The 16314-nt window shown below is 39.3% G+C and overlaps 1 protein-coding gene across 2 annotated transcripts in view; it reads right to left on the bottom strand.

The window, feature by feature from the left end:
• Positions 1 to 1789: 1789 nt before the first annotated feature.
• Positions 1790 to 16314, bottom strand: part of LOC131127983 (single-stranded DNA-binding protein 2) — a 48567-nt gene continuing 34042 nt past the window's right edge. For both annotated transcript variants that reach the window (XM_058070422.2, XM_078789732.1), the window contains 13 exons: positions 10947 to 11036; positions 7683 to 7742; positions 7528 to 7594; positions 7385 to 7455; positions 7237 to 7304; positions 6993 to 7041; positions 6876 to 6911; positions 5840 to 5894; positions 5684 to 5754; positions 5515 to 5593; positions 5393 to 5421; positions 5221 to 5319; positions 1790 to 3514 (listed from right to left, as the gene is read on the bottom strand). In XM_058070422.2, coding sequence (XP_057926405.1) covers positions 3485 to 3514; positions 5221 to 5319; positions 5393 to 5421; positions 5515 to 5593; positions 5684 to 5754; positions 5840 to 5894; positions 6876 to 6911; positions 6993 to 7041; positions 7237 to 7304; positions 7385 to 7455; positions 7528 to 7594; positions 7683 to 7742; positions 10947 to 11036 — 804 coding nt within the window. In that variant the 3' untranslated portion in view covers positions 1790 to 3484. The remainder of the gene's footprint in view (positions 3515 to 5220; positions 5320 to 5392; positions 5422 to 5514; positions 5594 to 5683; positions 5755 to 5839; positions 5895 to 6875; positions 6912 to 6992; positions 7042 to 7236; positions 7305 to 7384; positions 7456 to 7527; positions 7595 to 7682; positions 7743 to 10946; positions 11037 to 16314) is intronic.

Raw genomic sequence — 16314 nt, 5'->3', positions numbered from 1 at the left:
TTGAGCATGAACTAATGAAGTCTGGTGGGATGATAGGTGAATGTCTCCTAAGACAACCATTCCAGTTGTGATCGATTCAATGCCCTGAGATTATGTATAATGTATCATTATCCTACTTGAGAAAACAACAATATTTTTGCCCCCAGGGTCCCCTGATAGTTATGAAATTCAATTTATCAAAGATGGATTTAGACTACAAGGTCGAAATGAATCAATTAGGATATTCCTCTCAGAAGTGGCACAGATGTGTCATTGCAGGGAAAATAGAAACATATCCTGGATATCCTCAGATTGCCTTCAGGCCTCTTCCAAATGTGAATAAAAACAAAAATCTGCCACTGGGACGGTGCCATACCCGATTAATCTCAACTTGAATAAATACTGTCAATGCCTCAATACCTCCAATGAACTTGTTTTTTTTCCCATGGGAAAACAGTAACATGTGGCACCGTGAGGGCAAAATTTAACTCTAAAACAACTGATAAACTGATGTGTCACCTGGACCTCCTTAACAAAACACACACCTCCTGCAGAGCATACAGTATACCTGGAAGCTGAAGTTGATGGAGGAGTTTTAATGCACAAGAAGCTTTTAAACATTTCAACATTGAGCCAAAAAAAATGACAAAAAAAAAAAAATTACACTGAAAGGGATAAGATGTAGACTTAGTATGGAGGGAATGACAAAGGGCGTAATAAAATATCGAAAAAAAATTGTTAATTGTCTTTATAAAAATCTGTATAATCATTCCACACTAGCAAAGACCATTTCAAATAATATGAAATAATAATTTCTACTTTCTATGAGTCAATCACGATGTTTATATGTGGTCAACATTTGGGTTAAGGTCCCAAATGTAAAAAAAAAAAAAAACACAAAAAAAAATAAAAAATTCTCAACACTCTGTATTTCCTGCCAAGATTACTTTTGAATAGAACATGTGTAGAATTAATGTTCTTTTCCATTGGGATATCCCGATATACATGACTGTATACACAACCTGATATTCAGGTTAGAAAAAGAGTAACCCGTGGGTAATATTCAGGTTTTTTATAAACATATGAGCATATTCCTCGGGGTATTTTCCTTTATAATACGTGTACACACACCTGGTCGTCCCCACATATTTTCAGATCTCTCCAGCGATCTTTAATGGAGCAGGTTTTTATCCACGTTGTCTACGTACATCATTTCTGTATTCAGCTTCCCATCTATCCAGACTAGTCGCCCAGTTTCTGACCCGGAAATTATTTTCATTTCCATGATGCTTCCAGGCTTCGGTGTACAGATGGTATTGGCCGAGTGATGAGCAGTGCCAGGTTTCCTCCAAACACGAAGACTGGTATCAAGGCCAGAGTTCAGTCTTCAGTCAGTTCAGGGAATTTAGTTTCTCATGGTGTGAGAGTCCCTCAGGTGATTTTTGGCAAACCAAAGGCAGGCTGCCATGCATATTTTATTAAGGAGTGGCTTCGTGGCAAGGGGTGGAAGTACTGTAAATGTGTGAGTTCTTAGTTTTTGAAATAATGCAGCAACATAACAAAATGGGGAAAAACACTTGTACTGGATATATGATCCACTTTTCAAATTCAGTAGGGGTTGTCACGGCAATAACAGATGCACAATATTACTTCTAGGCAGAGAGTGTATGTAAATGATTTAAAGCTAAGTTGGGGTCAAATTGCCACCTTGTATGCTTTAGAGTCAGATATTGGATTGGAAGCCTGCTGTTTTTTTAACAAACATCATTACAGAACATGGGATCACTGTACAAAATGCTCTATCATCATATGTGATTAAATCCAGGCGTAGCTTTATTGGTCCTGTCAGGTGCAAAATTCCAGCCCCAGCCAAGAGCAAAGGTCACCATAGGCTGCTCTCCCCACAGAAAGTCCAATTTAGTGTACTTGCTGTTCCTGTTAAAAACACATACACACAAAAGACAAAATATGTCTTTGGCTGAGGGAAGAGAAGCTTTATACCAGCATATTCAAAAACATTGAAATACTTCTCCTTATATTTACAAAAACTTAATACAAGAATAAAAAAAGCGAAAATGAACACATCACAAATGGAGTTCAACATACTGTCACCAAACATGGTCCAATGTACAACTGCATCCTCTGGTAGTCCCACTTATGGCTTCATACTTACAAAAAGAACCACAAATAACAGTTACTGTATCTGTGTTAAGTTGTCACGGCGCATCATCAACATTATCCTCCTGTTTACAATAAGAATTGTCCTTAAATAATATGAATTATAATATCAAATACACATACAAGACAGGGAGCTACATTTGGGGGCTGTACACTTTGCAGTTAGGAAGGTGGACAGAGGATATTCACAGGCTCGTGGACCTTTTTTACATGATAAATAAAACATCGAAAAACATAATGTAGAAACTTGCTCACTTTCTGGCTGGAGCCTATCTCAGCTGACTTCAAGAGAGAGGCGGGGTGCACCCTGGACTGGTGCCAGTCAATCGCAGGGAACATATAGACAAACAACGACTCACTCCTATGGACAATTTAGAGTCTCCAATGAACCTAACATGCATATTTTTGGAATGTGGGAGGAAGCCAGAGTACCTGGAAAAAAGAACATGCACACTCCACACAGAGATGCCCAACTGAGATTTGAACCCAGATCTTCTGACTGTTTGGCCAACATGCTAACCACTAGGCCCTTTTCCTTTCCTTTATTACTTAATTTAATATTTTAACCCAAAGGAAAGAGGCTGCAGCAGGGCACATGTGCAACAGCAATTATGAAGCAACATGTAATAGTAACCACTGATTTGTACATTATTTGGTATCAAAGTTTAAAGAACTTGCAAGGGCCTTAACTAAATCCCCAAGTCAAATTATTTTACGTTCAATGTTCATGTAACATTATTACACCATTATGTCAGTCTTTGCCTTGCCTTGACTGCTACAATTACACATGAAATGAAACAACCTGTTTGAAAGAACACAGAGTGGGTGGTCGTCTCACAAGATGACGAAAATGTAGAAAAATCATCAATGTCTCCTTAATTTTCTTGTGAGAAAGATTTGACAAAAAAAGTAATTAAAATGTCCATGTTGACAACCAGTTACAGTAAAGCGAAGTTAACCATCCATCCAACCAGATTGTCTTGAAACTTAAAAATAAATAGGATGCTGGCTGTCTGTGTGTCAGGACATAAAATGTTGTGTGTGTGCTGTCACAAACACAAATATACACACACTTTTCCTCCATGTGTTTGACTGGTTCCTTTTGTACAATCTCATAGTTGCAGAAGAGGAACTGCTGACAGTGGCCAAGAATGAGGCAATTTAGAGGCGACACAAACAACGGGGGACGTGAGGATGATGGTGGGCCAAAGGTCTGGGTCTCTGTCCTGGCTGGGGGGGTTGAGGGTGAGGAGGAGTCACAGGACTACATGTTCCTTTGCTTTTTGCCAAAGCTTGGAAGCAGATTAACACGACGCTTTCCGAGTCCTCACACGCTCATGGTCATGTTTGGAGAATACTGAGTAGACAGGAAAGAGTTTCTGTCAACATCCTTCATAAGACAACTTTCACAATATTATGTGATACTGCTCTATGTTTTTGTCAGCATTTTTGAAATAGATTATTAATATACCATAAATTACAGCTTATAATAGATTATTAATATACCGTAAATTACGGCTCATAATAGATTATTAATACACCGTAAATTACAGCTTATAATAGATTATTAATATACCGTAAATTACATCTTATAATAGATTATTAATACACCATAAATTACGGCTTATAATAGATTATTAATATTTCGTAAATTACGGCTTATAAACTGCACTCACTACATGTAGAGGATTTGTACATATATAAACCGCATGTGTCCATGTCATAAAATGACATATTGTGGCGTGCACCAGTTTGTTGGGACCATGCAGTTCTTTATTAGACAGGAGCCAATCATGAGCTATCACTGCACTCACAATAAAAATGCAGAAAATGCAGGTCATTATACGGTATATAAAAGTATAACAGCATCACTGATTTGTGGTGTCATCTTACTAAGAACACTTTACTAACACTAAATTCATCACAAAGCAACTTAACACACTAGCGGTATCGCTGAGATATACTAATATGTACCAATGTAATAACATTTTTCTTGCCATAATGCATTGCACTTGAGAAAAACATTTAATCGGAGGAGAGGTAGCAAAGAAAATGGCGGATGGTGCTGCAATGCTTTCTCTGTCCAACACAGGAAGCCAGAAGACCCAGAGCTCAGAGAGAGGCTGACGTCTTTGCAGTGCCCAATTGTACATTTCTGAGGTATACCTTTGGAGTGTTAGGTTGCTGTGTGATGAAGTTGACATTGTAGTGTTCTTAGTACAAGGACTCCATGAGACTGTTATGTTGTTATACTGTTATACTGTTATATATATATATATATATATATAATGACCTGCTGCGACTTCCAGTAGAACGGCATTCATACAATTAGTAGTAGTTATGAAATAAAGGACATGTCACAAGCCATAAATTAGCTATGCTGTTGTTTAAGTTTAAGAAAAAAGTAGTAGACACACCAGAATTTACAGTAATAGGTGCTCTTGTCTGTGTAGGTCATGGCCCTCCAAAAGTGAAATGACGCTCAAGAATGGGCAAGGGTGAAACATTAGACTATTCTGAAGTGGCTTTCTATGAGCCATGATTTAAATTTAATTGAACATTTGTGGAAAGAGCTGAAGCGTGCCATCTCGAGAAGACACTCATCATCCTGAGAGCAGCAGTTTGCATATGAGGAGTGGGACAAAATACATATTGACAGGACAGAGGCAGGAGTCAAGAAGACCGCGTTTGTTGTGTTGTTTAACAAGGTTAATCAAGGTTAAGGTACCAGTTTTATTAGTATTTAAAAAAAATTCTAATTGCCATTCATTCCACTATGCCTGCCTTGTCATCACCAGCATTACCATGAATTATTTTACAGGTATTCAATTTTACAGTTATTTTCTCACTTTATACATACTCCATTGTAAGTAAACTATATATTTCCAAGTCTTATTCTAAATCCTATGAAATGTATGTCAGACGGCAATGAGAGTCCCCTGTTGGTTTTGTCACTGATGTGTATGTAATCCAAGAAGCTTGAGTTCTGTGGGATCAAGTCACTGTCAAGTGTTTTTGTCTACTTGCTAAAGCATCATTCCTGGCCGCAAAATTGACACTCACACTTTCACTCTGAAAAGGGTTGAGGAAGTTTCCACCCATCTCTCCATCCTCTCTGGGGGTTCCTGGCTGGTTACTCATACTCAGATTACCCGGAGAATTCTGCATCAACACAAGAAAACCTTTTATTATAAGCAACTGTGGAGCTAAAACCTCAGTGATGTTTTCATCTTACTTTTGGGAGACTGTCCATATCGCCAGACCCTGAATGAGGTAAACGCATATCTCATTAACATAGTTGTAATTATCTGACAATTTAAAAAAAGGAAAAAACTAAGAAGACACAAAGACTTGTACCTAATGAGCCATTCATGTGATGTGGCTCCATTCCAGCCATTCCTCCTAATGGGCCGTCACCACCTGCACCCATGGGAAACTGAGGGCAGACACACAGCAGACAGCCATGCACATCTTACTAGAAGCTACACACTGTGGTTCAATTAAAGTACACACTGACATCACTAACATTTGGTCGACTGCCACCTGGAGGGACTGTGTTGATCATTGTGTACATGTTGTCACCAGAGTTGGTTGAATCTGTTGGTAAAATTGCAGATTTTGTTGATAGAAGGATGGGATGGTGGACAGATGCTGGATCTACATGCTTGCATATACGTATTACCTGCCGGACTTGGCATTATTGGAGTGCCTGGCGGCCCCCCTCCTCCTGGAGGTCCCTGAAAGTTGAAGTTCCATCAGAGCCACTTAATTATAGTCTGCATAAGTGATGGACATTGACAAATCTTCCTTAATGTATTATGGGGTAAATTAACAATCAATTAAAGGTCCCTTGTTATGCAACATTTAATTGATGTTCTAACAGTAATATGTGTCTCTGGGACCTGTTAATGAGCACCAAATCACTTGTTTATGTGCATGTACTGTATATATGTGTTTATGTATGTAAAGAGTGCACAGTGACACTTCTTGGAGTCACACACTCACACACTTGGAGACAGGCCTGGACAAACAAACTGATTAGCATCAAAATTACAGACATATATAAGGGTGCTTAAAAATTGGGCATATTTCAATATAAGTAGTGTGGCATGGTTATTAATCATGATTGATTAATTTGATAACAGTGTTTAATCTGAGTAAAAATTTTAATCATTTGAGAGCCCTAGTTATTATGGTTATTATGATCCATGTGCAATATTAAGGGCTCTAAATGCAATATACTAAGTTCTATGTGAAGTATTTCCATAATGCCTCATATTAACTCACTAGCAAGAGCTCAGTGTATAGACTGGTCATATATCTCATCTCGTTTCATATTATCTACATACTGTATTGTTTCTACATACTCATCTCGTTTCATATTATCTACATACTGTACTGTATATACTCTGGGAAAAACTGTTGATTTTGTTAATACTTGGGTTGTTTATATTGTTTATTTTTCTATATTGTGTATTTTGTACTGCTAAACTGATTCTGTACTCTTGCTGCTGTGCAATGCAAATTTCCCCACTGAGGGACGAATAAAGGCATATCTTATCTTATCTTATCTTACCTATGATCATTTGTTTACATATTTGTTATATTGCTGGTGTATCCCATTGTTTATTATTAAAAGGAGAAACAATAAAAAAATGCCAATGCCAAAAATATGGCAAAACAAATCTCTGTTTAATTTAGTAATAAAGCATACATACCACATAACTGCCTGGTGACGCAGATGAATAAGGAGTCTGCAACATACACAACGAAGATGTATAGCAAAACAATCTTACAAAATGTTTCAAATTGATTGTAATTGGTGGAACACTCACAGAGTTTGAATTTGGAGGATTTGGCCAGGGTCGCCCTGCTCCTGGCCCCCTGCAACACACACATTAAAAAATATATATATTTTTTTTTTTTACAGTTTTAGCCATTGTCTTAGGCTGATATGACAAATCTTGTAGATTTTTAACCAGAAGCACATGACAGGAACACCAAGTCACACACATCTGCAGACACACACACTTGTTTAATGTCACCTTGCCTGTCAGTGTGTTTATTAGTAACACTCACATATTCATGCCTGGCATCCCAGGCCCAACTAGTGCATTCAGGGGTGGCCTCATCCCTCCTCCGTAGCCCTACAAATACAAAAACACAACAAAATGTCATGAGAAAGACTACAGAGTCATTATCAACACACACACATACACACACACACCTGGGCCCCGAGTGGCACCATGCCTCTTGGTGGCGTCATCCTCTGCATTGGTCCGCCCATATTTGGATGTCCTGTATGACAAAATCAAAACTCTAAACATCACATCTTTCTGTCTGCCTGTCTGTGTATCTGTCTATGCCTACCTTGCTGTCTTGTGGGGTCCATGCCACTGGGCAACATCGGCTGACTTCCTGGCACACCACCAAGCCCCTGCAGTCGAAAGAGGATCCATCACTAGAAATATTTCCATCTCCTGTATTGAATATGTAGCCTGCCAGCATCTAATGACTAGTCATACCTGATTGGGTAATCTGAGAGGTGGTCTGGGTCCTCCAGGGTATCGAGGGGACATAAAAGGCTGTAACAAAGTTAAAAACATGTGAATATGAACATAAAATATCAATTATATCACTGGAATGCCATGCATTTTATGAATAAACATTTTCAGTCATGCATCTTTATACATACTGTAAATATTGTGATTGTATCCTAATAACTCGTATGCAGAATACTGGGAACTACTTCAAATATTTTTGCCTCGCATGTAGTAAATAAGAGGATCGCAATGAACAGAAATACCACTGCAAAGCCATGTGGAGAAGTGGTTTTTAATGCAACCACTAGAGGGCAACCAAGTTCTTGCATTGGTTTGGGGCTCCTGTCCTGTATCGTTTATGCTTTGCACAAATAATTGTATCATCTGACGAATTTAAATGTGATTTACAAAAATAGAAATGAAATGAATGAATTAAATAAAATGTTTAAGCATAACATGTGTAGGTAATAAGTGTACAATGAATTGAGCATTAGACAATGTGGAAATGACTCTTTTATTTGTAACTATAATAGCTTCCACACTTCTAGGAAGAAGAGTGGAAGAGTGTGTGTGCAAGGTTTTTTGTACTTTCAACCAGAAGAACATTTGTGAGGTCGGGGTCGCTGATGTCGGAACTGAGAGAGGCGCTGTTGCTCTGTTCTATAGTTCATCCCAAAGTTGACCTGGCTGAGGTCAGAGTCTCCACTCCAGACTCACTGGGGGTGTGTTGTTAAAATGAAGAATTAAATTCAGCATTCAGGGCTTCCAAAGTCTCAGACTTTTGGTGAAACTATTCCCAGGAAAACAGGCTTTTTTCCGACAAAAAGTGAAGTGGAGGCAGCCCCAAAACAATCATAATGGTATAGTGGTTGTCGGGCTAGCCGGTGACTCTCATTCATCTGTTCTATTGATCATATTTATCATTTGTGAGTGGTCAATATACATTTTCTTCAGTTTCAATTTGCATTTAATACATGTGAAGCATACTTTTGCATTTCGCTTGTTACCGTCTGTTGATAATGAACATTGGCAATTGAAGACAGAGGGTTCTGCATCTGAATATACCGTAATAATTCCAGCAGTCACTTTTATTGCAAATGTCAACATCAAGCTAGCCAGAAGGTTTAAAGGGGTAGGCACGAGTGATGTGTTAAAGACAGTTTTATGGGCATAATAATTATTCATTCATTCATTCATTCATTCATTTTCTACCATTTTTTCCTCATGAGGGTCGTGGGGGTGCTGGAGTCTATCCCAGCTGTCTTCGGGCGAGAGGCAGGGAACACCCTGGACGGGTCGCCAGCCAATCATGGACAATTTGGAGTCGCCAATTAACCTAGCATGTTTTTTGGAATCTCTCGGAGTACCCGGAGAAAACCCACGCATGTACGGGGAGAACATGCAAACTCCACACAGAGACGGCAGAGGGTGGAATCGAACCCTGGTCCTCCTAGCTGTGAGGTCTGCGCGCTAACCACTCGACTGCCGTGCCACTAGGCATATCAATCAATCACAGATTTTTTTCATTCACTGGTATGTGTGGAATGTAATGTAATGTATTTGTCCAAACTCAAATGTTTACTTATTAAGTCGAAGAGTAAGCCTTTGTTTGTCATTATGCAATACACAATAAAACTGATTTGGTCAACACCTGAAAAGTCCGTCTGTGTGACAATCTGTACTTGCCAGTATAGCCATCGACAGAAAGATTTGCATGAGGTATTCTAAAGGTGATGCATCATTTCAGCAGTGAGTTTTTGAAAGCTTGGACTGGAGAAAGGCCAAAGGAGTTTATTGATCTGCATGTCAGATGCCAGCATCCAGGTTGGACGGATAAAGACAGTTAATCTATGAGCAACTAACTGGCAGAGGGGCTTCATTTGGCTCTGCTAAACTATCCCCGGGCTAACACTGAATCCGCTGCGTATCCGTTGCAACTGCTGGAAGAATTCCACAAGATTGAAATCCCTGTTGAAGTCTCACATTAGCTCCGTGTGGTGCAGCAGCAGCTATAGCGGCCATACGGCAGAACGGAAGGAATCCATTTGGGGTCTATGTTTTTTTTCTGGATGCCGCAGCCGTAGCACTATGTGGTCATGCTAATGGGAATACTGTGTCAGATGCCTCGAGGTTGAAACTTCCAGTGTGAAAACACTATTATGTCTTTTTATTGCCTATACCAGGGGTCTCAAACACGCGGCCCGCAGGCCAAATGTGGTCCGCAGGACACTAGTTTGAGGCCCCCGCCTTGATATGAAAGTTTAATGTTAGTGTGGCCCGCGCAAGTTTGATATGGATGCTATATGGTATCATGTACCCAGAAAAAATTATTACGTTTGATTAATGTTCATGTTAAAGGTTAAATAACTGTTAATAGTTATCCTCCCTATCCGTGTGGAAGTGGTAAGTTTTTGGCTATTTAAGTTTAAAGGAAATAATTTGAAGGCTACCGTTTAGGTCGCTAGCTCTCTAGTTTGCGAGTTAGCATGTGTCTCAAGACCCTGCAGTTGCGCAATATGTTGTAAATAAAAAGAGTATAAATGTGACTATAGTCGTGTTTTGTCATGTCTACAGGGCTCTAATAATGCTTTGTTAATTTTAATCTGAAAAAAATTATTTGTCTACCCACCAACTATATGTGGTTTCTAAAGTTTTTATTATTTGCCGTTTTATTATTATTATTATATTTATTCATTTATTACTGATTGATTGATTTTCTTTATTCTTGATTTATTTATTTATTTATAATTACTTATTTTGTGTAGAAAAATAAAAAGTAAGATATTTGAGAACAGTGGAATGTTTTATCAGAGCTTTTCTTGTAAAAAATTGGAACCAAAGCGAAGTTTTTTAAATTTTTTTGTTTTTAATAATTTTTTTTTTTGGAAAACCTGATGCGGCCCAGTCTCACCCAGACCTGGGCTCCAGTGGCCCCCAAGTAAATTGAGTTTGAGACCCCTGGCCTATACACTGGCATTACGTTGGAAATGTAAACATGACATCATTCATGGTAACGTAGTAATCACATCACATATTCAAGAGGCTCATCTTGGAAATGGAAAACCACAGTATTGAGTATGACACAGAAACATAAGACACCCCAGCTGTGCAGGCAAATGCAGCTATTGTTTTCATAAACCTGTTTACAAGACTAGTTATCACATGACCATCGGAGTCAGTGCAAGTGCCACTGGATCAGGACGGGAGCTGCACCATAGTCAGTGTGAGCCCGGTGTATAAGCTCACCTGAAAAAATCCTGGTGGGACCGGACCGACTGGCATGCCTTCTCCTGGGGGAAGGTTCCCAAGCACAGGGCTGGGAGCTGCTGCTGCACTCTGAAAAGGGAGAGTAAACATTGAAATTTGTATGAAAATAAAGGATACTGTCATTGAGAGCGTAGTGGTTCGCCACGACTCTGAGGATAAGCGTTGTTAGAAAAACAGATGGATGGGATGGCTAGATGTAACGGATGCCGCGTGACTCTGTCGTTGTTAAAACCTCACTCCCTCTACCTCAAGAGCTGCACTGACTGTTCGTCTGACAGTCCGGCCTTTTGGCCGAGCGGTCAGCACTCTCAACCCCCCATCATGAATGCCCTGTGTTACATTGGCGGGTTACATTGGTGCCATGACCCGAATGGGAGTGAGGTTTGAGGGGGTGAGTGTAACGGATGCCAGCCAGTCAGTGTGGTGGCGAGAGTGTGAAGCAGGTGGGATACTTGGATATTTTAAATACAGTAATATGAAATATTACACAGAATGTGTAACCGATTAATGACAATTGTATATATATTTTTTTACAGTTGACAGGCGACACTGCCACTCTACATTGTCTTGTCTGCATCTTGTGTCATTGCACTACAACTCACAAATCCTAATCAGTTACTGTTATGCGTGAACATCTACATGTGTGATGATGCAGGAACATGGTGCCTGGTGGTATTTTTAATTTTTTTGGTTCTTCTGATCGCTCACTCGCTGGCTGAGATCAATGGGCAATGGTGAAATTTCACCCAGATTCTCTGAAGTTTCCTCCGGCTGACATTTTAGGTCACAGAGGAGCAAGGTTTAATCAGAGCTGAGATAAAAGCAGACTGATTAGGCTCTCAAATCCTCCTTCTTCCCTCGTCTTTCATTAATATATATATATGCTGATGCAAACAGAGCTTTGGGAAAACAGTGGACACAGATAGAATTAGCCAACTAGCGTTGTGTAACATCGAGCAGCATCAAGAGCATAACTTTGTGAGCCCCCCCAATGCATCTTTCTTGCACCCTGGATTACCCAGAATGCATCTGTACTCTGGCAGCCTGGGGGTCTGCTGAGTTTGCCTTCATCCTCAGAGAGAGAGCAAGAGGGAGAGAGAGGAAAATGAGGACAAAGCACAGATTACGTGTATGTGCGCACCAGTGGGTGTGCACTTTTTGTTTGTGTGTGTGTGTGTGTGTGTGTTGGGGGGGCTAAAGGAGAAAAATATCTACCTGACCAGCTGACAAAGCATTTTTTGTCAGAAGAGAGAGATACGAAAAACAACAAAAACAAGCGAAAAAATCTGCCTGTCCCAGAGAGCAGCACCAACATCATTGAAACACTTATATGCTAGGACTACGTTAAAAAGCCATAGCATTTCAGTAAGTGGAATCAAACTATGGAATGGATTGAGTAAGGACCTCAAACAATGCACAATGATGAGCCAATTCAAGAAACAATACAAGCAGTTGATGTTTGCTAAATACAAGGATGAAGAGTCTTGAACCAGTCATGGTGTGCTATATATATCACTATATTGACACTTACTATGGTACACATTATGTCATTGTATGGTCATATCACCTTGTACTTCGGTACGGGACCAAAAATTACAAAATAAAAAAAAAAAAAAACTTAAACTGTATAAGCAGGAAGTGGACAAATGTAACAGTTACTGACTGTAAAAGTACCAAATGCAGGGGTAGAATTTAATAAGCTTTGCTTCTTCCTACTCCTTTTGGACATGTGGAACTGTGAACTGATTATGTGATGCATTCAATTGTAATCTGATGCATGTTCAAATGAAATAAAACCATTACCATTACCATCTTTATTCGCGTACAAGGGGACCTGTGCAAATTGATACTACAATATCGATACTTCCCAGACCAGCTCTTCATGCTCTAAAACTGATAATCAAATCAAAATATTGATACGTCAGTCATTTGAGGTCATGCCTGTCTGAAACATTTGTCTGTTGAAGTGATGGCTGATAATAATCATTGTCACGTTCTATTATTTGATTTTCTTTACAGAGCATTTAACATATTTTAGATTATTTTCTTCTCTGTTTTTGTGGCTGTTGTATTTTAGCTTGCCTACACTGTAAATCACACCGCTACCTCATTAGACTTGAGGATCATTCAATCGTAAGAGTTGTAATAAAAGTTGAACTATAGTAACTTTTTAGTACAGCATCATCAACTTCCCCAAATTGTTTGCCAACTTAATTCAAAGCAGCTTAAGGGAAATCTTTGAAATCACTCCTGTTTTTTTCAGCCTTCTCATTTGCAGGCAGCCAAAGTTAAGCATGGAACATGTACCTAAGACAGCGTCTACTCTAAAGTGCAGTTGGCGTGGAAACAACTGCACTTTAAAGTCACTGTTGACTTGCAGCTGCAATGCAGAAACCCACTCAAAAAGTATCTCAAAAGTTTGTAAACAACAGAGGAGGCGTTATGATGTAAATAACATAAAAACATCAAGGTTAATGAAGTAGAGTAATCAATATGACTTATATAGTACCCATCCATCCATCCATCCTCTTCCGCTTATCTTCTTCTTGATGGTAAAGGTTGCAGACCCCTGACCTAAATACTGTATATAACAGCGTTCCTACTGATGGGATTGAGCAACTGTTATGAGGAGTGACTGTAGAGGAGCAGGATGAGTGTTAGTCTACGTTACAACTGTATTTAATTGCAGAAGCAATCTTGTGAACATTTTGAAACAAACTTGGCAGTGCAGACAAACCACTTGAAGTGAGGCTGATCCCTTTCCACAGTACTTCCCCCGTGGAGAATGCAAAACATTTGTCAGACATTTCAATGGAGTACAATTACACAACAGCACACGATTGTATAAACTAATCAGCACAGAACATACACACGGCACTAATCCCATCACTGTTATGTCTCAGCAATACCTAATGAGATAACACACTATATGTTTACCACTCTTGTTCCTGGCTAATGTGTATGTGTAACGCGTCCTTTGTGTATCTGTGTGTGTGTGTGAGTGAAAATGCGGAATCATTTCCATTCTGTTTTAGAGATGGAGCAACACTATGAGAGACACTGCGTGAGTAGAATCTCAAACATCCTCCTGTCGTCTCGCTCTCTGTTTCCGCCTTTTTCCTCTTTGCCTGTATTTCTCCTCCACACTTTGTTTCTCTTACAGACCGGCCGTCTTAGAATTAATATTATATAAAAAATGTGTTTTTATCACACATTCAGTATGTCAAAAAACATCAAAGCTAACATCGTTCATTAGACGTTTGTCACAGCAGAAATACAAACAGAAGGTCTTTCTCCCAAAGCAAACTTTAGCACTGTTCAACGGAAAGAGCGTCAATGGATATACATGCTCTGCATTTTGTTCGCAACGAACTTCTGTCGCAAGGTATGTTTGAAAATTCCATAATTTGCTAAATTTGTCAATAAGGTGTATGTTGCCTCAAAATTTGGTTTGGGTAAAAATAATTTGGGGGCTTTCTCTTACATATGGTGGTGTGAAAAAGTGTTTCCTGCATGATTTCTTTTTTTTTTTGCATGTTTATCACACTTATCATCAAATTTAAATTTAAATATTAGTCTATGACAACACAACTGAACACAAAATACTGTTTTTAAATGACTGAATGTTATTAAGGGAAGGGGGAAAAAAAAGTTATAAAGTCATTTCTTCAAGCTAAAGTAAGTAAGTAAAACAGTGGTTCCTCAACAGCACAACCATAACTCATCCAAGAGGTCACAAAAGACCCCACAACAACACCCAAATAACTGCACCCCTCACTTGCCTTAGTCATGACTCCACTGTAACAAAGACACTAGGAAAAAAACAGCGTTCATGGCAAAGTTCCAAGACAAAATCCGCTGCTGAACTCCTGAGAACTTCCGGACTACTGCCAAACCCCACTTTCTATTTTTTTCAGTATAGGAGATGATAATAAATGAATAAACCCTTTGGGGAGATACATGAAAAGGGGTTAGGTGCTACTGGTAGTTCATGAGCTCCTGGTTGGAAACTCTTGACTAATCGCGTATGAACTCAGAGTGGCGCAGACAATCTTGGCACAACATCCTAAGTGGAAATTTGCTCATTAAACATTTTTGCGGGACTACCTGTGATTTTAAAAAAATGTGTAGATCCACCAATTATGGTGGAAAAAGCTATTACCAACTCCAGACATTGGTGAGCTTGTAATTTGCATGCATTCAGGTAAGATGCTACCTGTATGCACAGTCTATAATGCTACACAGTAGGGATGTTCAATCAGGATTTTATGCTGCCGAAACAGATCCATATAAGCCATGAGTGAAATCAGGAAAAAGTCAGGAAAAAAGACAAAACGCAATCAATAGTGTATGAGTATACCTCATGAAGTGTCTGGTGAGTGTATGTAGTTAACCAGTGAAAATATTTCCCCAACCATGGCATCAGTTACTACGGCTGGGTTGCATTTTGGTGGAAAAAAATATATAAAGATATATATTACTGGCTGTGGGATGTTTGAAGGCCGCCTGCAATACAAGAGCTCTAGAAACACACCACACAGGAAGGAACTCCATCCATCCCTCTTTCTCACGCTCTTCATCCTCTAAAATGCCATTAGTGTACTTCCTGTGCTAGAGAGGCGGTAGGATGCAAAGAGGACATGTTACAAGTTTGAAACACACACATACTCAAGCACGTGTGCACGCACCTTCTCAATACACTCCCTTGATCGAGGTTTTGCCATCCATGGTCTCATCGTCTGGAGCACACCCTGACCTTATTGGGAGCCATGCACACCACTGAGCGACCATCCATTCATTTTCAATGCTGCTCACCCTCACAAGGTTCGCGGGTGTGATGGAGTCTAACATCTACTCTAACATGCATGTTTTTGGAATGTGCACGTACGCACGGGGCGAACATGCAAACTCCATACAGAGATACCCAAGGGGAGAATCGAACCCAGGTCTTTCCAACTTTGTGGCCTACATGCTAACCACTCAACCACCGTGTGGTCCCCACTGAGCGACATTCTGAAATTCTGAAAAGTCTTTTATGTGTAGAATGCGTATGTTGAAGCAGTGTACAAGCATGCATACTGTATCCTGGTTGTTTATGTAGTTTAAAAATCAATATCAACAATATGTGGTCACAAAAGATGCATGATCTGCTACTTTTTACAACAACAACCATCACTTTTTGTAAAATTCCTTCTATGTTTGGAATGTATAATTACATCATTTATTTTAAAGATGTATTGTATAATGTAACCATCAAAACAACACATTTGAGCTTGTTGGTGTTTATAAATCAAATCCACATTAATTTCTGTGTTCACCACTAAAAGAGGCCAAACATAAAACAGTC

This window comes from Doryrhamphus excisus, linkage group LG3 (assembly GCF_037039965.1).
Source record: "Doryrhamphus excisus strain RoL-2023G ecotype Guam linkage group LG3, RoL_Dexc_Guam_v1.1, whole genome shotgun sequence".
Taxonomy (NCBI): Eukaryota; Metazoa; Chordata; class Actinopteri; order Syngnathiformes; family Syngnathidae; genus Doryrhamphus; species Doryrhamphus excisus.
This window is presented reverse-complemented; position numbering and strand designations above follow the sequence as displayed.